At 46.3% G+C, this 24,537-nt stretch overlaps 1 protein-coding gene across 1 annotated transcript in view; it reads right to left on the reverse strand.

Annotated features, from left to right (window-relative positions):
- MED27 (mediator complex subunit 27) overlaps nt 1–24,537 on the reverse strand; it is a 222,830-nt gene that overhangs the window by 13,901 nt on the left and 184,392 nt on the right. The window contains exons 5-6 of the mRNA XM_054501481.2: nt 20,621–20,728; nt 10,830–10,871 (exon numbers count right to left, since the gene is read on the reverse strand). Of these exons, the coding sequence (XP_054357456.1) occupies nt 10,830–10,871; nt 20,621–20,728 (150 nt within the window). The remainder of the gene's footprint in view (nt 1–10,829; nt 10,872–20,620; nt 20,729–24,537) is intronic.

The following is a 24,537-nucleotide window of genomic DNA, read 5'->3' on the forward strand; positions in this document are numbered from 1 at the left end:
TGAAGGGCTTATAACTGTCCACCAGAGCCAGGCATGCTGCTCTGGGATGAGACCAGAGGCAAGGCTGCCTGAGCTGGAACTGGAGAGGTGAAGGCAGACATTGCTGCTCCATCTTGCCCGAAATCCCTGCTGACACTTTTGAGATCAAGCTCTGTGTCTGAGGGGGCGAGCCTGTGGATGTACTTAGTAAGATCTCTGGCACATACCAGGGCCTCTATATATGAGATGTGGTTTGGTTTGGGGGTTCCAACCTCATCCTCTTTAAAGTCCCAGCCAGGGTGCCACTGACGCCTGAAAGGGAAGCCCCCAACTCCCTGGACCCTTGAGTGCAGACTGGCTGCAGACAGCCTTTAGGGGTGATGCGCCCCCGCTGGCCACTCCACAGCCACCTACGGGATCCTTCTGAAAGCCCTGGTGGAGCAAAGGAGGCCTTGCGGACCTGGGTCTCAGCCGCATTTCCCTTCAGCCCCCACCTTCCATGGCAGCAATGTCGGCTCCTGGGGGAATCCGCCTCCCGCCCCAACACGTTTTCCTGGCTGCACGTCTGTGCTCAAGTGGCCCCTCTGCCTGGAATGTTCCTGTCAGGCTAAGCCCTTTTTACCCCTCAGGACTCAGCTCAGGGTCTTCCCCATCCCAGCCTTGCCTGTATTCAGGGTCTTCCCCATCCCAGCCTTGCCTGTAGTCTTAGCAGCATCCTCTGCACACACCCGCCGGGCACTTGCCAGACCTATGACCAGATGCCCCTGTCCCCCAAGCTGTGCTCTCCTTGAGGCCACACCTGCCATATCTCCATCCTCCCTGGGCCTAGCTCAGGGCCTCCGAGAGGACTGTGGCTCAGCACTGGGTGCGGCTCACCTAGCAGGAGCCTGAGTGAATGGGAGAGAAAGTGGACAGGAGTGTATGTATTGATTTTCAGCCACTGGGGAAAGGGGAGCAGAGTGAGAGGGAAGGGATGGGGTGGAGAAGCAGAGGTGGACACTGCCTGGAAGGTGGGGCCTGGGCAAACAGGGAAGCCCCAGGATAGACACAAGGGAACTTTCCCTCAGTTCTTTCCCTCATTCTCTATTCCCTCATGTCTTTGCCCACAGGACCCACAAAGAGTTTTCTCCTTCTAAGAGATTCCTACTGTCCCTCTCCTTCCTGGTGGGTCTGTCCTTGGCAAAACTCTTAGTAGAGACCTAAACTCTTGGGCTAATCTCGTTGTGTAACATTAAAATACATCCACCCAATGAAAGTCCATTCTGATCTCTGCATCGTGGGAACTGCCTGGGCACCTGTGCCTAGCACACGTTTGGCTTTGCTTCCTGCTACTTGAGTGCTCCAAAGTCTGGTTGAGCGGCACAGAGGCTTCCCACACAGAGAACAGTGCTGTGCAGGTGGTCTCCCTGGTTCCAAGCTGAATTCTCAAGGGTCCTGACTGCCTTCCACGTCTGCCGAAGGCCCTGTGCGAGGCTGCGAGGAGACACACTGGGTCTTTGACATTTCTCAGGATTAAGGAATTAAGGCTTTTCATTTAGACGAAAAGAAAAAAAGTTCAGTGCTTTCCAGATGGTAAAACGTCAGTTTTTGTCGCTGGCTGCCAGGAGAGTCCAAGCCCAAAGACACCTGAATTGTTCTGCACCCACTTGGAGTGATATTATTTTCTGCAGGAACAGCCCTGCAGTCAGAGAAACATCCAAAGACATCTGGGCTCGCAGGAAAACAGAGACAATACCACCTACTTCTCCATCAAACTTGAGGCAAGGACTGGAGAAGAATGCAGACTGCAGAGCTGGGAGAGAGACCCCGCCAAGAGGCAGCTCAGCCGTCAAGGCGCCAGGTGCCCCAGCCACCCCTGCTCAGTGGGGAAACGGGAAATTGGGGCACAACATCTCAATCTCGGGTGCCTTCTGGAGATCACTGGTTGTGCCACTGGCCCTCCCAGGACCCTAGGGACTGATCCAGGTCCTGGACCCAGGATCCTGCCTACATCAGCATATCAGGGTTGCCCACAGGGCACTGCTGCGCGGCTGTAACTGTGGTGTCTTACAGGCTCTTCAGCTCGCTTTGTGACCAGAAGGGCAGATAACATGGTCACATGGGAAGGCGGACAATGCTTTGGTGGGAATGGGTAGGTCTGTCATAGCAGCTGGGTCTTGGGTTGACTTTACACATGACAGCTGGGCGCAAACCCAGGTCTGTCTGACTCCAGCCTACACCCTGAGCCACCGTGTCCACTGTGGAGATATGGGAAGCACAGATGGAATGGGTGGTCACTGAGGAAGAGGCCTGCGGGAGGAAGCCTGCCCACAGGGGATGGAGGGAGAACTTTCTCAGGAGAAGAGAGTGTCGCCATTGACAGGCACTTCAGAGAAGTCGACCAGGTGGTGGACAAGAAATTCACCTGACACTTCATACCTATGAATTCAGCTTCATACCAAGTCTGTGGGGCAGGTAGTCTCATGGCTCACTGCAGCCTTAACCTCCCACACCCAAACCATCCTCCCACCTCAGCCTCCCGAGTAGCTGGGACCACAGGCACATGCCACCACACCCAGCTAATTTTTATATTTTGGGGGAGACAGGGTTTTGCCATGTTGCCCAGGCTGGTCTCAAACTCCTAGGATCGTGATCCTCTGCCTCGGCCTCCCAGAGTGCTGGGATTACAGGCGTGACCCATGCGCCTGGCCGCCTCTCTGTTTTTACAGATGATGAAACTGAGGTAAGTGAATCCACACAGGAAACAGGTGCGGGAGCCGGGACCTGATGACACAGCGAATGGCTCTTAGCCACTGTGCTATGTGGTCTCTCTCTGGGATGGTCGCTGTGGGGAACATGGTGGGAGGTCAGCCTGGGCTTAGAGAGCGGATGGGTGGGGGCCGTCCTGCCATGCTGGCAGCCCATGCATGGAGTTTACAGCCCTATGGGCTGAGGACAGAGACCTGGGGAATGGGAAGGTGGGCGGTCTTCCCAGAAGCAGTTGTCAGATTTTGACCTGAGTACACTGCAGCCCGCACAACCCTTCAGGAAGAAATAAGCTATAGAGATGACAGACGACTACTCTGTGACTCCTCTAATGGCAGAAAGCCACAGACCACTTCCAGGGCATCGCAGCGCGCCCTAAGAAAGTCAACAGGATGGCCCAGGCTTTCCTGGTTCAATTTTAGCCATAAAACTGGGTTCATGTGAGCTCCTGGGCCATGCCCACACTCAGCAGGGGCTGAGGGAGCCTTGTGCAGGAAAGGTACTGGGGCAGCATAAGAGGAGAACAAATGATCAAATCTGTCCTGAGTTTAGTTTAGATGCTTATGAATATTCAAACAAGACCATTAAGAGAGAAGGTGGCGGTAAAAGAGTTTTCGACTGCCGGATTGAGCCTAATAACCCTCCCTGCGGCTCTCAGCTCCCAGAGCCCCGCGCTGATGCTTCTGCTTGGTGGCCTGGTCAATACAGTCCAGCTGTCAGCTGAGGGAAGGGCTGCCCTTGGGGATGCCCTGGGACCGTCTGCTGCCGCTCCTTCCCTGAAGCCTGTCGCCAGCCCACTAGCGGGCTCATGCACAAATCTCTTGGGCACACACACCACTCATCGGAGTCACGGAAGGACTTTGTCTTGCTACATGAAGCGGCCCATTTCCCTTCGCAAGGATGAAAGCTGTCCCCTCAGTTCTAGCTGTTTGGGACACACTTGTGAGGCAGGAACAGAACGCACAGAAACAGATGAAAATGACACCACATTCTGTCCTTACAACATAAGTTCTCCCTGTTGGAAAAAGTTAATCACCATTTAAGAGGCGGGGAGATGGTCAGAGGGCTGAGATCTGTAAAAGACAGAAGGGCCTTCAACAACTCCGGGAGGCTGCTCCTGGCTGTGGAGTCCCTCTGAGTGTGGGGGTCTCACCTGTGCAGGGCACCGAACAGGGAACAGGACTGAGATCTGGCCTGAGGTCTTAGAACTTTCGTCACAACCATGGTCTCTTCCAGGCCTTCATCTGTGGCATTTGAAGAGGCTTTGGGAAGGAAATGTAGAGGAGGCTGGTAGGAGGAAATGTTAGAAATTGAAAATAACGTGGCTGGGCACAGTGGCTAACGTCTGTAATCCCAGCACTTTGGGAGGCCGAGACAGGTGGATCATTTGAGGTCAGGAGTTCAAGACCAGCCTGGCCAACATGGTGAAAACCTGTCTCTACTAAAAATACAAAAAAAAAAAAAAAAAAAAATTAGCTGGGTGTGGTGGTGCACATCTATAATCTCAGCTACTTGAGAGGCTGAGGCAGGAGAATTGCTTGAACTTGGGAGATGGAAGTTGCAGTGAGCTGAGACCACACCACTGCACTCCAGTCTGGGCAACAGAGTGGGACCCCGTCTCAAATAAATAAATAAAATAACGTAATGACTGTTTATGGGGCCTCTTTAGTGGTGTGAAACGCTGCAGCGGCACCACACACCCGAGTAAGGTGTGCAGCACAACCTGACTCAGAGGAGGGTGACGGTTCCAATCCCTGGGGAATGATCCTATGTTGAAACAGTTTCCTTCCCTAGGAGTTGGAATGAGCGATAGGTTAGGATTTTTGAATACTATTGGGGTTGGTAGTCAATTTACGCTAGGTACTCCATGTACCCACCAACGCAATATCAGATGTCCACCCACTTTTCAGAGAACTGAGTCTTCCAGGGCTGGCTCAATCTCTTTTACTGAAAAACACCTGGTGGCCACCGAGTAAACAGACCTTGATCAAGTCTGCCTCAGTTAGGGGCCAGTCTTGCATATTAAAAAGAATGAACAGGCCGGGCGCGGTGGCTCACGCCTGTAATCCCAACACTTTGGGAGGCCGAGGCAGGTGGATTACCTGAGGTCAGGAGTTCAAGACCAGCCTGGCCAACATGGTGAAACCCCGTCTCTACAAAAATACAAAAATTAGCTGGGCATGGTAGTGCATGCCTGTACTCCCAACTACTTAGGGGCTGAGGCAGGAGAATTGCTTGAACCTGGGAAGTGGAGGTTGCAATGAGCTGAGATTACACCACTGCACTCCAGCCTGGGCAACAGAGCGAGATTCCATTACAAAAAAATTAAAAAATAAAAAATAAAAAAAGTAAAAATAAAAATAATCAACTAATAAATGAACAAAGGAATGAAGAAGCAAGCAGCACCCTGCCCAGAACATGACCCACCATGGACAATCCATTTGCTCACAGCTAAAAGTTCACAACTGAAAGGGTTACTCATCCCTCTGCAATGACTGTGGATGGAGAGCTGGACATCTGCGGGCTACTTTCATGCTGTCCCTTACCTCTGACGAGAAAGCTGCAAAGTGTGTGCGGGTCCCTCTGGGCCTCTCTCTTGATGTCCCCTGCCTACCTGGGCGGTACACACACTCCACCTCTCTCTCCAGCCACCCTAGCAAGGCAATGCAGTGAGTAGCTGTCGGTCTGCTCTCACTCTCCGTAAATTGCTGGATGAAAATGCACACAGTTTTGAAACGAGGGGGTTAAAGAACAAAACAGTGGCTGCCCCTGCAGAGTTTAAATGTCAGAAAAATATGAACACGCTTGAAACCCTTCCTGGCTCTTTGTGATTCTGCCCTTTCAGATGGTCACCGCCCCCCCAACCCCGCCCATTTCTAAGTCCCATTCTCTGAATCTACTCTGCTGGAGACTTGCTGGCTATAAAAAGCTTCTTCACCTAGGACCAAGTGCAAGGAGCCTCCAGGGACCACAGTAAATGATGGGAACCTGTTAGCAGCCATAGACCCCATAGCAAGCTGTCCCCAGCCCTCTGCTACTTCCACACTTGGGTAAGGGGTCTAATGAGGAAGAGTGAAAAGGGCTTGCTGATGGTGTGAACGTCTGCAGACAAAAGGAAAGCAGAATTTTGCTTCCTGTGGTGGGATTTGCTACAGAAGCTCAGGTGCTCAGTCTGTAAGCCAGCGGGTCAGGCATGGGCCTGAGAGAATGTGACAGGGGCATGCTTCCATTCTCCTACCTCCTGACATTGTTTGCCAGAAAGAAAAAGGTGAGTGTTAGCCTGGTTTGGCTCTGCAAGGCAATCCCCCTCCCCTGTCACACTGAAGGAGAGAGCTCGGGGTGGGGAGGGGGGCGGGGGCGTGGCTTCCTGCTTTCCCAGTTCTGCTTTCCCTCATTCTGGGCTGGCCACAGCTGCTTCTTGTGGGCAAGAAAACAGACCTAACACAGTGACTGCAACCACATAATGAAGGCTAGGAGAGGGAGCTCTGGGGTTCTACCTCAGCTAGAGCAGGAGGAGAATTCCTCCATTAATGCCATGTGAGATGCTGCTGGTGGCCCAGAACTCCCATCTCAGAGGTGGGCACAGCTGTGGCACCTCCCACCACTGTCAGGACATCTGGGTACTATCTTCAGCCTGAGCAATCTCCTCTTCTTGATGACCAAGGAGCGCCCTCCAGCATGTCACGCTGCTCCCCAATGCACTTCATGCCACTGCTGCAGGCTGAGCCTTTCTGGATGATGCTGGGAACGAACCCCACCCTGGCCGGTCGACTTGGCTGGGTGCAAACAGGCAGGGCAGGTGGAAGATGTCTGCCGCAGTGCTCCCAAACAGCGTCTTTCTGGGAAACACTACAAGCAACATCAATCATGACACCCCATATATAAGTGGGTGGACAGGAGGAAAATAGAATCTTGAGGAACAGCAAATCCTAAAAAGCGGAGTTTAGAAATGTTGCCACCGAATCCTTCTCTTCTGGTGATTTAGGTTTGAAATACTTAACGTCACCCCATAAACTGTGCCAGGCCTCTGAATCTGCAAAGGACAACGTGGTCCCACCTCTGCATGTAGTGCAGGGCCTGGCAGTGGCACAGGGAGGCCTACCTGCTGGCCACTGAGATGAACACAATGAAATAGGCACGCCAGTCACCGCCCTGGGATGGAGGCTACACCACGCATGCTTCGTGCTTTCTACCACCATCTCCCACAAGCTCAGGGATACAGAAATGGGCTTTTTTTTTTTTTTAAACAAGATCCCAAACTCATTCTGTGTGATGATGATTAGTTGAAGGCTTTACTGATAAAGGATTAAGCTTAATTCTGTACATTATTTTCCAATATGTTTCCTTCATTTGACAGCAAATGGAAGATATTTTAGTTAGTAAGAGAGAGGACTCACTAATTTAATTCTTACTTGTCCCTGAAAAAAAGGGACTTCAATGTTATCTGCCTTTAGTTGTAATCAGAAGGCACTAACACCTCTCCCAGTTGTGGTTCTTTAATCTGGTACAGGTCAATATCAGAGGTTAAGTCCACTTAGTTAATAATAGGTGAAAGGAGCAATGAATGGTAAAGGAATCTCAGAAAGGCTTCTGCACAAATACACATGATACACCACTCACCAGTGAGATAAAATTCCCATCCCTTAGAATTCATCAATTTTTACTACTTGAAATGTGTTACATAGACTGGAAGGAAGGAATTGGCGGATGCTCCTAAATCTCTCCAACTAGACTAATATCAAATTTTAAACACTTCTGCTTCAGAGTGTGTTTGTAATTTTAAACAAATACAAAGAGTGCCTGGCAGGTTATTTTCAAGGGAGGTAGGATAAAAATACAGCACTGTCTTTCTAAATCTATGCTTCACCAAATCTGTGTTTCATACATTTTACAACTTCCTAATACACTTTCTGCTTGCATTAAAAAATACTTAATACTACAAGAACATTAAAAAAAAAACATGCAAAAGTGAACACGTGCAAGCCCCTCCCTCATCAAGGGTATTGGAATGGAAATGGACCATTGTTAAATACCAAGTTACAAGCTGCCATGCTTACAGCCCTCGAGAAGTCATCATTGGCCTTTTGTGGAGACTGGAGGAGGGAATTCATTGCAATACCACAGAGGACATGAAGATAAGGACCAGGTTGAGGGGAAAAGCCGACCATTTTAATGTTCTTCACTATTAAAGCAAAGCAAGACAAGGATAATGAGCAGCGTTCTTTCTCCTCAGAATATTTTTCAACCAGCCACCGGGGGAAAAATGACAAGGACAGTCAGCATGGAAAACGTTAGCATTGAAGGCTGAGACTTTTTGCATGTGAAACAAGTAAATACCTCCGGTATGGTGACTTAGGTAAGAACACTAAGATGAGAAATGTAGTTCCCTGCACTAAAGCCTGTGCATAACCACACCCTTCCTTCCTTTATGCTTCAGACCCAGGGACCAGGGAGGAAGAGAGGGTGGGAGGAAGGGAGGGAAGGAAGGAGGGAGGGAGGAAAGGAGGGAGGCTATTTTCCTCATTACATTTCCAGGGAGCTCAGTTGGGTAAAGGGTGTTAGAAGAATCAAGCTATGATTTTCTTTGTTAAAACTTTATTTTAGAGCGGTTTTAGATTTACAGAAAAGCTGCAAAGATGCAATAGACAGTTCCCATGTCCCTCACCCTGTTTCCCCACTGTTAACATCTTCCATTACTACGGTACATTTGTCACAACAAAGAAACCAACACTGGTTACTCACTAATAACTGAACTCCAACCTTTATTTGGATTTCACCAGTTTTTCCATTAGTAACCCCTCCCTCCCTCCTTCTTCCCTCCTTCCCCCTCCATTCCTTCTTCTTCTTCTTCTTCTTCTTTTTTTTTTTTTTGATGTAGTCTTGCTCTGTCACCCAGGCTGGAGTACAGTGGCTCACTGCAACCTCCCGAGTAGCTGGGATTACAGGCGCCTGCCACCACGCCTGGCTGATTTTTGTATTTTTAGTAGAGACAGGGTTTCCCCATGTTGGCCAGGCTGGTCTTGAACTCCTGACCTTGTAATCCACCCACCTGAGCCTCCCAAAGTGCTGGGATTACAGGCATGAGCCACTGCGCCCGGCCCCATTAGTAACCTCTTTCTGTTTCAGGATCCAATCCAGGGTAGCACATTGCATTTAGCTGTGATCAGATCATGAATCTGTAATGCTTATATAGGTTCCCTAAATGTGTGGTTTTCAGCCTCAGACTACTCCCCTAATCCTAGACACCTGTCCTCTGCCTAGCCCTTATCACCAAAAAGGGGCCCAGGGGGCACTGTGGATTGATGTACAGTAAACACCACTAGAGGGTGGTCCATGACGCCCCTCTGATCCACTAAGTCCTATGCTCACTGCTTAATGCACACCAGATTTTCTTCTGGGGTAAGGAAATGTTTTAGAACCAGACAGAGGTAGTGGATGTACACTATTGTGAATGCACTTAAAGCCAAGGAGCATTCACTTTAAAATGGTTAATTTCAAGTCATGTGAATTTCACCTTGATCTACAAAAGAGTCCTATGCTTCCTGGCACACTGTGGACACAACCATTCTTCATCGTGGGGATAACTCGGACCAAGCTTTCAAAATCACATCCCCCTCTATGTAAATCCCGTCAGTGGTTTCTCACTGAATTAAGAATAAAATCCAAATGCTGCACCAGGGCCTAGAGGCACCTCCCTGACCTGAGCCCTGACTTCTACCTCCACTTCATCCCCCCTTCACGTGGCTGGCTCCTCCTTCTCACACTGCCTGCCTCAGTTTCCCCTACAAAGGCTTCCTCTGACTAGCCTAATCAGAAGGAGGCCCCCTTGTGGTTCCTGGCCACAGCCCCCGGTTAATCACCCAGAGTTATTTGTTAGGCTTCCTTGCCTGTCGGAGTTTCCTCTGTGGCCCTGGCACCTAACAGTGCCTGGCACAGGGCTAAGGGGTACAGTGGATACTTTTTTTTTTTTTTTGAGATGGAGTCTCATCTGTCACCCAGGCTGGAGTGCAATGGCACAATCTTGGCTCACTGCAACCTCTGTCTCCCAGGTTTAAGCAATTCTTCTGCCTCAGCCTCCTGAGTAGCTAGGATTATAGGCTCCCACCACCATGCCCGGCTAATTTTATATTTTTAGTACAGACAGGGTTTTGCCATATTGGCCAGGCTGCTCTTGAACTCCTGACCTCAGGTGATCCGCCTACCTTGGCCTCCCAAAGTGCTGGGGAATGGATACCTGTTGTTGAGCTGGATGAGGGAATGAATGAGATGATGGCCAACTCTCTTATTTCACTACTGGACGAGACCAGAGACAGAAGATGGATGAGAACACAAGAAGCCGGCTGCTGCCCTGCAGGGAGCTGGCCCTAAGTACTGTGGGGACTGGTGGGGGTGTGGCGGTGGGGGCAGAATCCTCATCAGCCACAGGGGCCTGAGTTGGTCCAGGGAAGGAGTCCTGCACTGTCAGGAACTGGGGAAATGAATTTTCTCTGGTCACTTTTCATTTTGTCTGACATTTCCCATAACAGTTTTTCATAAGGAAGCCCAATATCTGAAAAAGATACAGTGTCCCCAGAGCACAAAGTGGGGAAGGGGCAGGGTGAGGGAGTGCCAGCCTGCTTCCCTTGGCCCATCCCTTGGGCACCAGTGGAGATCGCTAGGGCTCTGAGAAACCGAGTTTTAAAACTAGGTTTTCAGAATACAGCTTTTGGAACATCTCAAAAACCTATGGTTTTCCTAAGGTATAATTTACATTCAATAAGATTGCCCCTTTGTAGTAATATAGTTCTAAGTTTTGACAAACATGTACAGTTGCGTAACACCACCACAATTAAGATACAGAATATTCCCACCACCCCACATTCCCTTGTGCCCCTTTGGGGCCAAGTTCCTGTACCCTCCCCTAGGCAACCACTGATCTGATTTCTGTCCCTAAGGTTTTGTTTTTTTCCAGAATGTCATACATATGGAATCAGACAGTGAGCATCCTTTTCTGTCTGGCTTTTTTCACTTTTTCAAAAGCCTCTGATTTGAGACCAATGTTTAAACCTCAAAGCATTCAGGTTTTCCTAATGCTGCTTGAGTAAGAAGCAAAAAGTAAAACTTACCTTCTGAAATACTTGATAGTTGGATTTGGACCATATATCAAGCTGAGGGGAAAGGAGAGAAGGATCATCAGCATCGGTCTTAGAATTCGGGACTTCAAGAAATAATATTGTAACTACTGTTAACCCTTCTTAAACTTGAAAAAAAATCTGATTATAGAATAATAGGATCTCAGGGTTGAAAAGGTTCTTAAATGTCCGACTTAAATTTCTTCTTTATCCATTTGTAGGCAAGTTAAGAAAAGTCAATGAAGGAATACAGCAAGTCACCTTGAGGCACCTGCTGCTTCCAGGGCTCCTGCAAGCTGAGCTCCTGGCCCACTTTCAACTTTGATTCTCACCACGGCTCTTGCATTTCTCAATGCCAAGGTCAATGCTGCCTCAGGCCCTTTGCACTTGCTGTGACCTTTGCCTGAACTGTTTTTCCCATAAACCCCCATGTGGCTCTTCTTATACTCCCTTTAGCTCAAATGTCACCTTATCAGAGAGGCATTTCCCAGTTACCCTATCAAAACATTATTTCCAGTACCTGTTACCTTGATTCTCTTTTTGTTTTTTTTTTTTTTTTTGAGATGGAGTCTGGCTCTGTCACCCAGGCTGGAGTGCAGTGGCGTGATCTCAGCTCACTGCAACCTGCATCTCCCGGGTTCAAGCGATTCTCCTGCTTCAGCCTCCTGAGTGGCTGGGACTATAGGCGTGCGCCACCATGCCTGGTTAATTTTTGTATTTTTAGTAGAGATGGGGTTTCATTATGTTGGCCAGGCTGGTCTCAAACTCCTGACCTCAGGTGATCTGCCCCCCGTGGACTCCCAAAGTACTGGGTTACAGGCATGAGCCACTACGCTGGACCCTCTTTACCATTTCAAAATCTAAAGTTTTCATAATATTTAAAACTGCCTGAAGCTCTATTATTTCTTTGTTTACTTGTTTCCTGCCTGACTTGCCCACAGGATGGAAGTTCAGTGAGGACAGGAGGCTTGCCTTACTTCCCACTGCCTCTCCAGGTCCAGAAATGGGGTCTGGCATGTTGTGGGCATCTGTAGGTCTTTTCTGAGTGGAGGAAAGCTGGCAGCATCCAGCTGCTGAGCACCTGTTCCATGCCAGGCACTGCACTAGGCCCTCTACACACACTCATGTAATCCCCAGAACTGGCCCACGTGACTGGCCCCATCAACAGTCTTATTCTCCAGATGGGGAAACAATAGCTCAGAGCCTTTCATGAGCCCAAGGCTATCTGGCGAGGCATCTTACAGATGGCCTCATCTGGTGGTGCTCAAATACTGGCTGAGCATCAGAAGCCCCTGGGGGAAGGTTTTTGTTTTTTGATATACAGATTGCTCAGTTCCTCCCCTAGAGTATTGAATCAATGGCTGGAGCAGGCCCAAGTGCCTGTTCCATTGTTTGTTTTGTAGCCCTGCTCCCAAGGGTAACTGACGCCCAGCCGGTCAAGAACCCCTGCTCTAGGGCACCCCTACTTGATGAATGAGGAAGCTGGAGGAGGTGTGAGTTGGCATGTGGGTAGGGCTCACAGTAAACCCAGTCCAGTCCTCCTCTGGTCACACTTGGTCACACACAGGGTACTTCAGTAGCTTATTCTAACCAAAACCATTTTGGTTTTTACTGGTTTGCATGATATACCAAATCAATGCCTTCTGTTTGAAGAGTTTAGAACAAATTAAGTATGGCAAAAATAGAACTACCCACAATACAGTGCTGACAGAGACGGCTCAAGGGCAATGAGGAAACGAGAAAGCCATCACTATGTCCCATAGGTGCTAAAAAGTTGACTTTAATATATGAGTTCAAGAGTTGAGTGAATGGAACACCTGGTCAATGGGCCTCTGGGAACCTGCCTTTGGGGTTGGCCAGCGGTCAGGTAGAACCCTGGGCCATGGCGGTTTAGGCCTGTGTGGTGTGTGATTGATTTTGGAGCACCAGAAAGCATTGGGAAGCCATTGGACAGGAGAAGTCCTTTAAGAAGACAGGACAGGATGTGTTGCATTTGACCCAGGACACTTCAGAGCTCTGTGTCTATTCTGTGGAAGACACTAAAACCTGGCTTTCTGAAAACAGTGCTTGGAAATTAAAAGCAGGGCTGTGAACAGGCATATACATTTAGTTCTCCTGGCTTTTCCCTGTTCACAATTAGTTTCATGAAAATTTCACTGTGTTTGAAAACTTTTAGGACAGTAGAGAAAGTTAAGATGATTCTGAGGAGGCCACTCTGTACTTCTGCAGGAGAGGGCAGAGGTTCAGTTCACCGAACTCCATGACAAATCATGGAGGAGCTTTCACTGATCAAGCCTTCATTCATTCAATAGGAAAAATGAACCTCAAGTTCACCCACTTCTCCCTACCCCCACTGCCTGCACCATCTCCTTCTTGGATTGCCACAAAAACCCTCAACAGATCATCCTCCTTCTCCTCCGGCTAAACTGCTCTTCAGAAAGGTGGTGTCAATTGCCAGTCAGCGCCACCCACTTAAACCACTGGATGGAGTAAGAATTTTAAAGATCTTCCAGCGCTGGAATTATAATTTGACAGCTCAACAATTTGCAAGGGGAAAAGTGACATGTTACCTCCAGATGACTCTGAGGGAAACCTCAAAAGAAACATATGAAATTAATTCCCCACATTATCAATTCTGTTGAAGAAAACTACTGTTGGACAGCTCTGGTCATATTTGGGAGGATAAATCGGGTTCGTATTACTTTCTCAGTGCAGCAGTTTAGCCCAGGGCTTAACAAATGCAGCATTTAAAGATTATTCAGGGGTTGCAGGATGAATAAGAATGACTTTTGCATCGTTTAGTTGTACCAAAATCACTGCCAAGATGACAGGGAGAAGCCAAAGATTCCAAATCTCACTTTTAGGAAGAGGAACACCGATGTCTGAACTTGGAACTAATATTGTTCTCCTTCCATTTTGAGCCCACAGCTGTTTCTTCTGAACTTCTTCACTGTTTACCCTTCCTGCCTGCTTACATCATACATAAGGAGACCAAGACATAAACACAGAGCCAAGAGAAACAGAAAAGAAGAATCTGCTAGATTAAAAAGTTATAGTTTTTATTTAAAAGATAAACATATTTAAAAATCCTTCAGTATCTGCAGAATGTCTTAATTTTAAAAAATCTAGAGAAAAATACGCATAGGTTTAATGAAAACATGGCCTCTCCAGCCTCATTGTGGATTCTCAAAACACACCACATTTATTCAAAGTGAGGATGATGCTCTTTTTAAAAGGTTTAAATATATTATTCAGGACCCTAGGGAAAAGCTCCTACCATCTGGGACAGAAGGACCTTAGACAATACGGTCTATTTACCTGGTGCACATGCGTGAAAAAGGGACCCCTTAACCATAGGGCCCTCTTTTGCTAGGAGTGCACAGCAGGTGGTTCGTACTTGATTTTCTGCTAGATTTATGCCAAAGAAAGCCACTGAAATGAGCATTCTGGAGTCAATGCCCTGCCTCTCCTCAGGGCCAGGAAGATTTCAGAAATTCATTTCAGGGAGCCAGGACTGATCCAAGTGAATATTTATTAGCTTCAGCTTATTTGCTGCAGAGGCAGACATGGCTACCAATTCTTTGCTGGCTGCAATATTCAAAAAGGGAGCATTCTGGAAGCTGCAAAGCTTCAGTCTGATGAACAAGAAATTATTCTGAACTATAGTGTCAGGAAAAAGAAAGCGAAGCACCCTTCAGTATTCTGAGCAAGCATGAGAAAGATCTGAAAACACAAAAGTCAACCTTGTGGTAATTGGTGGCTGAGTCTGCAGTCTCAGGAGCAGCCTCCTGGCCTCTGGGGATTGCAGTATTTTAAGGGTGGGGTGTGGTCTGTTCTCAGGTGAAATGAAAACAAACCTTGCAGATGACCAACTGCTTCAGCACAGACACATCTGTTCTCAGGGCAAACACCAAGATATCAAAAGACCTCCTGACACACAGGAAGAACTGGTGAAAATGGTGACAAATCGAATTTATTCACTGACAAGAACAATCAGAGCGACCCAATATCAGCAGGCAGGTGATTCTGTCTGCAATGCTGACCACCACCACCACCTCCATCACAACCAGCAAGGGCGGATGCCATTTACTGATGAAGATGACGCATTCGGCCTGCCCTTTACCTGCATTACTTTTAAAATCCTTTTGGCAATAACATGAGGTTGATAAAACCATTTCCAATTCACAGATGAGGACGCTGAGGCTCAGAGAAGTTAGGCGACTTGTCCACCATTGCATAGTTAATGCGAGGTGGGGGAATTTGAAACCAGGTCTGTGTGCAGAGGCCCAGCTCTTACCCTGGGAGGAAGAGACTGCCTTCCAGTTAGACAGCAGGCAGGATGCCGGGGCTGCGCGCTCCCTAAGCTGTCACTTGCGCAGCTCTTCTGGGAGCATAGTTCTGCTTTGAGGCCTGCTGCTGTGACAACCACTGCCACTAAAATTCATTTAACAGCAAGTGAACATTTTGGCAGCTTATCAGAAAGTTATCAATTCTTTACTTCATTTCAAAAAACAGTGGAATCGATTCAAAATTATCTAAATAAAACTCGTAAGCCACACAAGGTTCCAACTTTTAGAACCTTTATTTAGTAGCTTCGTCTTGCAAGGTGAACAGGTGATAGGCCTGTCAGTTTGGGTAGAATGCTGCAAACCAGCTATGGTGACGGATCTCTCCATGTTGTTACCCACGTTTTCCAAACCATAAACTTCTATGTGGTCACCCTCTCAAATCTGCTGACCCTCCCCAGAGAATAAAAGAGTGAACAACAGCCTCACCCAAGAACACAGTGTTACAAGTCTATTATTCTTCAACTTTTCACTTTCAATCAGGACATGCATTTGTTACTAAAAAACTGCTGAAAGCACAATTTCAGGGCATTCTCTGCATATGAATTAAACTGGATTCCCCTTTCCCTGGCTTTCACCCTTCCCCCTAGAAGTAACAAGAGGCCATTTTTCTGAAGGTCGTCTGAACAATTTCAAAGGCTATAACAAATCAAAATGTTCCCTGCATCTGATATGAAACAGGGCTGATGCCAACACTTATTAGAGAAATCAGATTCAGCTCCCCACCCCCTCGACCCACATGCACACACAGCCAACTTTGAAGTGGGAAGAATGCGGGGATCAGAAATTACCCTGGAGACAGCTCTGGCTGTCTTTGAAGGTTTCCTTTGATACCACCATTTCTTTTCCTCTCTTATGCTCGGAGGCTAAAAGCTGCCTTTTTTATTGATATGGGGTAATTAATGAAGCTATAGCATTAACATAACCTAAATCCCCTAAAAAGATAAATTCAAACGAGACACATATTTTTTTCAGTTAAGTCTGACTGGTATAAAATCAGGACAATGGCCAGGTATTCATCTTCAATCCTGCCTTTTAACATGCTGAGTCATGGCTCTTGCTACTCTCTGATTACAATGAATAAGTGGTTGGTAAGTCTGAAAAGCATTTTTATTTTATTAGAGGAATCAGGCTATTGGTCCTTGGTATCAAAAATATGCACTGCAGGTAAAGAGACAGGATGCTAGGGTCATGGCGGTGGTTGTTAGAGCAAAGTGCAAAGTGATAGCCTTGCTGGGCTGGATTCTGATGGGGAAAAATCCTGCAAGGTCTGGAAATTAGGGGTGGTGCTGGGCCACTACAGCAGCAATAAGGATAATGAAACTTTCAAATGTGCTGGTTGCTTTGGGCTTGGAGGACACAGACAACCGCAGAGGCAGAAGTTAAGCCCATAGGAGGCTTCCTGAGCCACACCCAGGGCCTCTGTGGCTGTGCTCCAGAAGACTGCAGCAAAACACCCCCCTGCAGCCACCTAGGCACCAACTCAGCAAACGCAGGCTGCGTCCCGGGAGCAGCGACGTCTCCAGCAACAACGTGCTCTTGTAGAACACATGTCAGGCCCCAAGGGCTCCTTCCAGATGCCACATTTCATTTGGGATGTGCCAGACAATTCAACACATTAATTGCACTAATGCCTAGATTGTATATAAATAAAGTACACACACACAGACTACTCAAAATAGAGCACTAATAATGTCTGCATGGTTTATTTTTATCATTTGTGAAGTGCTCTGAAAAAAAGGGGCTAATCAAATTGGCTAGGATTAGATTCTGAGAGGAGCAGTCATTTGAGAGCTTCTCTGCCAAATGTGGTCAGTGTGTCCTTAAAATAACAAAGGGGCCTGGTTCTCTCAGTCTTGCAATTTCCACTTTTAGGGTCCCTGCTTACTGCTTGGGCCAACGCATACAGTTGTAAAGGGGGACGCAAGGCTTCCTGTCCCACCACATTTCTGATGTCAACCAGGGTCCCAAATGCACAGCCATTTTCCTTCGGAGGAAGAGAGAAGCTGGGCTAATCTCTCATCAGGAGGGCCTGAGGTCTCCCTTTACTTGTGTGTCTCCTTTATCCTTTGACTTATTTATGACTTCAATTCCTGCCGCTCCTTTAGTCCCCATTTCTCATTTTTGATTCTCCACTTTCCATTCCAGCTTAAGCATTTTCATAACCCAAGTAGGCTTTTTCATCATCTCCTCCCAGACAGGACTGGGCTCCTACCGTGCTCCTGGCACAGAAATGCACCCTACAGAGAGTCACACGATGGAGCCTGTGCCCTTGAGGAGCTCCTGGTAGATGCAGGATTGAGATCCAGCCCTGTGTGGCTGTGGGCAACTTTACCATTCTAGGTCTCAGTTTCTCCATGTGTAAAATGAGTCTAAGAGCAGCGCCTATGTCATGATGCTGTGAGGAGGATTCCATAGCCGCCGTGGGCAAAGTTCGCTTTGTGCAGTGCCTGCCTGACCAATGTGTGTTAGTATTGTTAGTATTTTTATTAATTGAAAGATGGACATGTAAATAATCATGATGCACCAATTCTAGTACTAGTACAAGATTGTTCTGAATTCTATGGGTGTGTGGATAATGATGATTACTCTGTGCTGTAAGGAGAGGCAAACCCAGGTCAGCCATCTCTAGAGCCCATGCTCATAAGCAAAGAGGCTCTTGGGAAAATGGAGACAGGATGGGAAGGAAGATGGCATTCAGCCGGTGTAAAGGGAACAGTAAAACTTTGTCACCTGGACTAGGAGGGATCCCAGGGCAAAAGGCACAGAACGTGCAAAGACATGAAAGAGTCTGGCATGTCGTGGAAGCTACAGGGAGCATGAGGCTGGAGATAAGATGAGGTGTGTGTAGAGAATGATGCCAGATGAAGTCAGAAAGGAAGGCAGGGGCTGCGCCATGAGGCATTTAGACGCCTTGCAGAGGAGTCTGGATTTTATGCTACAAGCCAGAGTTTTCAGAAGTATGTTCTACAAAATGGCAATGTCACAATATGCTCTAAGAATAAAGGAAGAAAAAAAGAATTTGGTGGCCAAATAAGTTAGGAAAATATTGCATACTCTCTACTCCCTGTAAGATATTCATAAGGCACATCAGCAAACTGGTTTCCACAGTAAAGAAACCCACTGAACTTTCTCTAACCCAGAGTTTCTCAAACTTGTTTGACCATGCATTGCTTTCTGCCTAACATCTATTAATATCCTACTTCCCTACTTTGGGGAGGGCTGCTTTGGGCAAGGGGGAGATGGCAAAAAGAAAGAGAATCATCCGCTCGCATGTGTATTTTAGGAAGACAGCTCTGGAAGCCAAGTGAAGGACAGACTGTGAGGGAAGCAAGACTGGAGACTAGAAGTGAGGCGGTGCATGCATTCTTCAGTGCAGAGATAATGAGAGCCGGAGAGGAGCGAGAGGGGTGGAGAGGGATGGGGGGCCCATTTTGAGAGTTACTTAAGAGGGAGAACTGCCAGTAATCACTGACAGCCTAGACCAGCGGGATGAAGGGAAGAAAGGTTTAACCAGTTAGGTGGTGGTACTGTTAACCAAGATAAGGAAAAGAGGAGGGAAACTGAGTGTAGGGAGAGAGATGATGAGTTTTGTTTTAGACAGGCTAAACTTGAGAAACATGGGAAGTCTGATCTAGAAACAAATCATGAGTGATCCTTGTGTGGGTGACATGGATGAGAATGGCCAAAGAGAATGCACAGAGGGAGAAGAAAACTCTGGGAAACTGGGAAGTCAAGGGGGAAGACAAGAAAGAAGGAAGTAACTGGAGCAGCTGAGGAGGGGCGATCAGAGGCGTTTTGGAAGCACCATACCTATGAGACTCTATACTCCAAGACCGTTATTTTAAGTTAGAATAAACATAATACTAGTTACCATTTACTAAGTATTGACTAGGTGGCAAAGTGCCAAGTGCTTTATGTGTATTACTTCGGACACTTTCAGTAAGGGGCAATTAAATAGAATGTTAAAGGTATCATGCAAAGTAGGTAAATTTCCACTCCTTCTTACGATCTCAATTCAGAGCATGCTTCATTTGCACCCTAAGTTTGGTAACTCTAGTAGCACGGTCCTGATTATGACTCACCTTTCTACGTATTTGTTCTTCATCTCTCCAATTTGTTTGTAAGTCCTTGGCAAGCAAGGGCTATGTTTTGTACCAGGAGTGACTATGAAGTTGTCAACTTTGAAAAAACCCAACAAGAATGGCATCTCAAAATGCCACTGCCCATGGTCTCCGCAAGGGTATACACTACCCTCAGTGCTGCCTCTCCTGCTGACCGACAGTGTGGAACCTTCTGGAGCAGCCGTCAGAGTTTACAAATCAGACGCACAGACCACACCTGACTGATTACTCACTTTACATGCGTGCTCCAAAGACATTTGTTTTTTCCAAAAAGAAAAAGGAAATCTCCCCTCAATGAATGATTTGGTATCAACGAGGAAATTTATGAGAACTGGGCACAGTCCTTGGAGCAGGAGTAGCATCCCACGTAGACAACACTTGTGTGGAATGTAGAAATGCTGGGTTACTTGTTCAAAACACACATCTCATTATATCACGGGCTATGCTTCTTATGTAACGCCCTGCTATGTGCTAAGCCACAGTTACCACCTTTTTTTGAAGAACATTCTATTCTCATTATAATGTGGCTGTTGGGTGGTGAGTGCTAGTATTCATACTAACAAACTTTTACATTTTAATGAGAGTCACGAGGAAGGAAAGGCTCCCGATGGGGTGGGGAGACCAGGCTCCGCGCTGAGAGTGGCCTGGGAGAGTGTGGGGCATCTCAGGCATGGTGTTCATTACACTCTGGTGCAAACACAAATGAAGGCTGTCAGCTCCCATCAGCATCCTCTGACGCTCTCTGTGGAGCCATATGGAGACTGTGCAGTCAAAAGGAATTAGGGGTTCACATGGGTGAACTTTCCATGAAACAAGTCACCCATGGAAATAACACGTCTTCTTTCAACAGCAGTATTCAATATATGCTGCTGTGCACAGCCACTTCCTAAGGGCGACTTGTTAGTTTTGTGGAAAGAGTGTCATCAGGTTGTGTCAAATGAATGGGAATTTTCCTCGTGGTTCTAGGAAAAGCAAAATGCTGAACCTTGGGCTATTGAGGAGCTGCTTGACTTGGGGAAAAAAACCCATTTCCTCAGAAGACACATTTAATGAGGCAACTGGGGTCTAAGGTGATAAATTAGAAATTCAACTAAGGGCATCAGGCTTAGAGGAAAAAGCAGAAGCTTGAGGAAGAATGCAAGCAGAGAGAATGAAATGTTTTTTCACAAAGTGTTCATCCTCACACTGACAAATCTATGTTTGCTGATCATTTCTGCTATGATTGCTAGTTTTTAATGCCATTCATCTGGGATTCGACTACATTTGTTCTGGGATACAGAAAATCAAGGAACACACAAGGATCCAGAATGCTTACCTTGCCATCTTCTGTGTAGACATTCTCGTTATATCCCTTTACTATTGTTCGATCAATGAACAGGCTCCGCATGACGACGATCACTTTCAACACCTTTCCCAAGGTCACCTGCCAAAACACATGTAAGCTGACACTTGAACATGCAAATCACACAAAGTTGGGCAGGAGTGTGAGAAGAAATGACCACCTGGCCAATCCAGTGAGACTGGATTCATGGTGCTGGCCCTGTGGATCCTCCAGCACTGGAAAATGAACTCTCAATAACAGCAAGTTCTTTCTGTAATCACTGAAAAATGTTTTGGGCCTCAACTCGTCTAACTTCCCTAAATTTATTTATATTTTTGGCTTACAAACTCTGAGGATAAGTTTCATATGTTTACTATCTGCTGGAAAAAGTAAAATCCTTCCCTTTCCCATTTTAAGATTTTCTTTTTCAAAGGCGAGGATTCTACAATTCTGGCAATTATAGGATTTAGTGAGCACGTTGTTTCGTACTATGTCGTGGCCCTATGTATACCTATGCAATATGTACAGAGTACAATATACAGAGCAAAGGCAAGTACCAAATGCCTCTTGGTTGAACTATCTATTTATAGTAACTGGTAAAAGTGGAAAAGCAATACCAAATAAAGTCAGGAGGTAAAAGGAAAGTAGCTGAATTTTATCTCCAAAAAAGAAACATGATCCTGGAAATACATTTAAGTGCTTTTACTCTCAGAACCTAAGCACATATTATACATTTTTTTAAAAATCCTTAAAAAAGTGCAGTTTCATGTATGCCAGGGAAAAAGGAACCTGCTGTGCTTGCTGGAATAGGCTCAGCACCAAGAATAGAAACAGCACCTTCCTTTCTTTAGGGACACTATGGTGTGGATATGGCTGTTTGCCCCCACCAAAACTCAGGTTGAAATTTTATCCCCAGTGTGGTGTTGGGAGGTGGGGCCTAGTGGGGGGTGTTTGGGTCAAGGAGGCAGATCCCTCAGAAATGGCTGGGTTCATTCTCGCCGTACTGTGTCCCTGCTCTGGCGAGACTGGATCAGCTCCCTCGAGAGTGGGTTGTTATAAAGCCAGGATACCCCTTGGGTTTTGTCCTTCACACGTGTCTGCCTCCCCTTAGACCTTCCACCATGTTGTGATGTTTGTGATGCAGTGCAACACAAAAGCCCTTGCCAGATGGTGAAGCAGATACGGGCATCATGCTTCTTATACTTCCTAACCGGCAGAACTGTGAGCTTAATCTCTTTTCCTATGAACTACCCAGCTTCAGGTATTTGGTTATAGCAACAATAAACAATATACAGATGAAGACGAGGGGCTCACGTAACTCTTCTAAGACTTTGCTAAAGCTTTTCATTTCGTATATGAGACCCTGGACGCAGACCCCAGCCTGGGTCCCGCCCGCCCATAGTCCGAGTTGCTCTGATGAGGCTCTGACGTCACAGAATTTGCTGAAAGAAAGCCCTGCTGAGCTGCCTAAGGTAAGAGCCTTAGCCCCAGATGGCAATCCTGATCCTTCAACTCCAACCTGCCGTCAGTTTCTGGGGATGCCACCTCCAATCACCCCTTCCTTATGTCCCCATTCCTTGCAGTTTTCCAACTGATCATCCTCAACAATAACCTTCCTCTTTCCGTGATTAGTCCTGGGTATCAGTGAACACCTCCAACGTTTGATTCCTTCAATAATTTCAAGCGTTAGATTGATAGCTCTATTTCTGTATACTTTAAATGGTATTGAATACAAACATGGTAAGAAAAAACATTTATTTACATTTAAGGGAATGCTAATAAAGGCATCCTATTTCTGTATAACACTTTTAAATATTGTCACACCATGTAATGTTCAGTGGGTCTCTATTTTTTGTTGTCCTATGTCCAATCAATGGGTCATTTTTTCGTGTGACTGAAAAGCCCTATCTAAGGATGCCAATAAACCATGGACGTAGAGCGAGTAGCGCTGTCTTTAGTCAACATGGAGCCTACTGGAAGAAAGGGAAGGAGGGACAGCAACTGAGTTATCGTTTTTTTTTTTTTTTTTTTTTTTTTTTGAGACGAAGGCTTGCTCTTTCATCCAGGCTGGAGTGCAGGGGTGTGATCTCGGCTCACTGCAATGTCCATATCCCAGGTTCAAGCGATTCTCCTGCCTCAGCCTCCCAAGTAGCTGGGACTATAGGCGCACACAACCACATCTGGCTTTTTTTTTTTTGTATTTTTAGTAGAGACGGGGTTTCACCATGTTGGCCAGGCTGGTCTCAAACTCCTGACCTCAAGTGATCCGTCTGCCTTGGCCTCCCAAAGCGCTGGGATTACAGGCGTGAGCCACCACGCCCGGCCGAGTTATAGTTTTGTAGTTACAGGCACTGAAATCGATACCTTCTCACTAGGCTAAAGTGAATATAGGTCCAACACATTCTCCACAGCTCTCCTCTGGAAGGGCCACTGTTTGTAACTGCACATTTTAACTTTCTTTGTTAATAAGCCTAGGTGACTAAGCAACTGTTTCCTGAAACATCAAAACCTGGCTGATATTAATTAAATGATAAATTGCCTTTGTAATTTAAGTTTCTTAAGATGGATTTTAGAAATACACACTAATAACACCAGAAATTTTATATTCAAATTTTTTTTCTATTAAAAGTTAATTTTGGTATTTTAAAATTAACTAATACTTAAAAATATAAATGTTTATTATGGAAAAATCTAAAATTAGAGAACAAAGGAAGAAGACAGTTGTTCCTGGTCTTGAGATGGAAAGATAATCACCATTAACATTTTGGGGTACTTCCTTTCAATCATTATATTATCAAAGGTTTATGGTTTTTGAATTTCTAACATCATTATAATGAAACTATATATGTATATTTTCTTTCTTTTTTCTTTTTCTGAAACAGAGTCTTGCTCTGTCGCCCAGGCTGGAGTGCAGTGGCGCCATCTCGGCTCACTGTAACCTCCGCCTCCCGGGTTCAAGTGATTCTCCTGCCTCAGCCTCCTGAGTAGCTGGGATTACAGGCATGCGCCACCATGCCTGGCTAAGTTTTGTATTTTTAGTAGAGACGGGGTTTCACCATGTTGACCAGGCTGGTCTTGAACCCCTGACCTCATGATCCGCCCGCCTTGGCCTCCCAAAGTGTTGGGATTACAGGCGCAAGCCACCACGCCCAGCCATGTATATTTTCAAATCAAATTTTTCCTTAAAGCTATGACAAGTATTGTTCCATACTGCTATACAGTCTTCAAAATCAGTGTTGCATTGCTGCACGACATTCTATTGAGAGGATATCCTATAATTTCTTTAACCATTCTCCTATTGGTGGGCATTTGGGTTACTTCCAAGTTTCCCCTAATATAAACATGGCCGCAGTGTATACTTTTGTTCACAAAGTTTTCACCACATTTGGAATTATTTCCCTAGATTTGCAAAGTCATAATTATGGTGGCAAACAATACAAATATTTTAAGGCTTTTGATATAATCTGCCAAACTGCTAATCACAACAGTTGTGCCAACCAGAAAGGTATGAACACACCTATTTCATTCTGTTCTTGTCAGTGATGGGCACTACTAAATCAAATCAAAACAAAGTAAAATCCAACAAACCCCTTCCCTGCCCAAAGTGCCAACTTAATTGATTTTTAAAAACTTCTTATTATGGAAGATTTAAAAACGTATACACGAGTAAATGAAATAGTACAAAGAACCCCACGAACCCATCCCAACTTCAACAATCACCAACTCTTGGCCACTCTTGTCACCTCCACCTCCACCTCCTTTTCCCTCCCTATGTTACTCTTCTGAAACAAATAACAGCCATGGTATCATTTCATCTGTAAATATTTCAGTACATATTTCTCAAAGGGTTCCAAAAGCACAAAAGCAGAACCATGACACCCACATCTAATACAATAATAATGCTCCAATAT

The sequence above is a fragment of the Pongo pygmaeus genome, chromosome 13 (assembly GCF_028885625.2).
Source record: "Pongo pygmaeus isolate AG05252 chromosome 13, NHGRI_mPonPyg2-v2.0_pri, whole genome shotgun sequence".
NCBI lineage: Eukaryota > Metazoa > Chordata > Mammalia > Primates > Hominidae > Pongo > Pongo pygmaeus.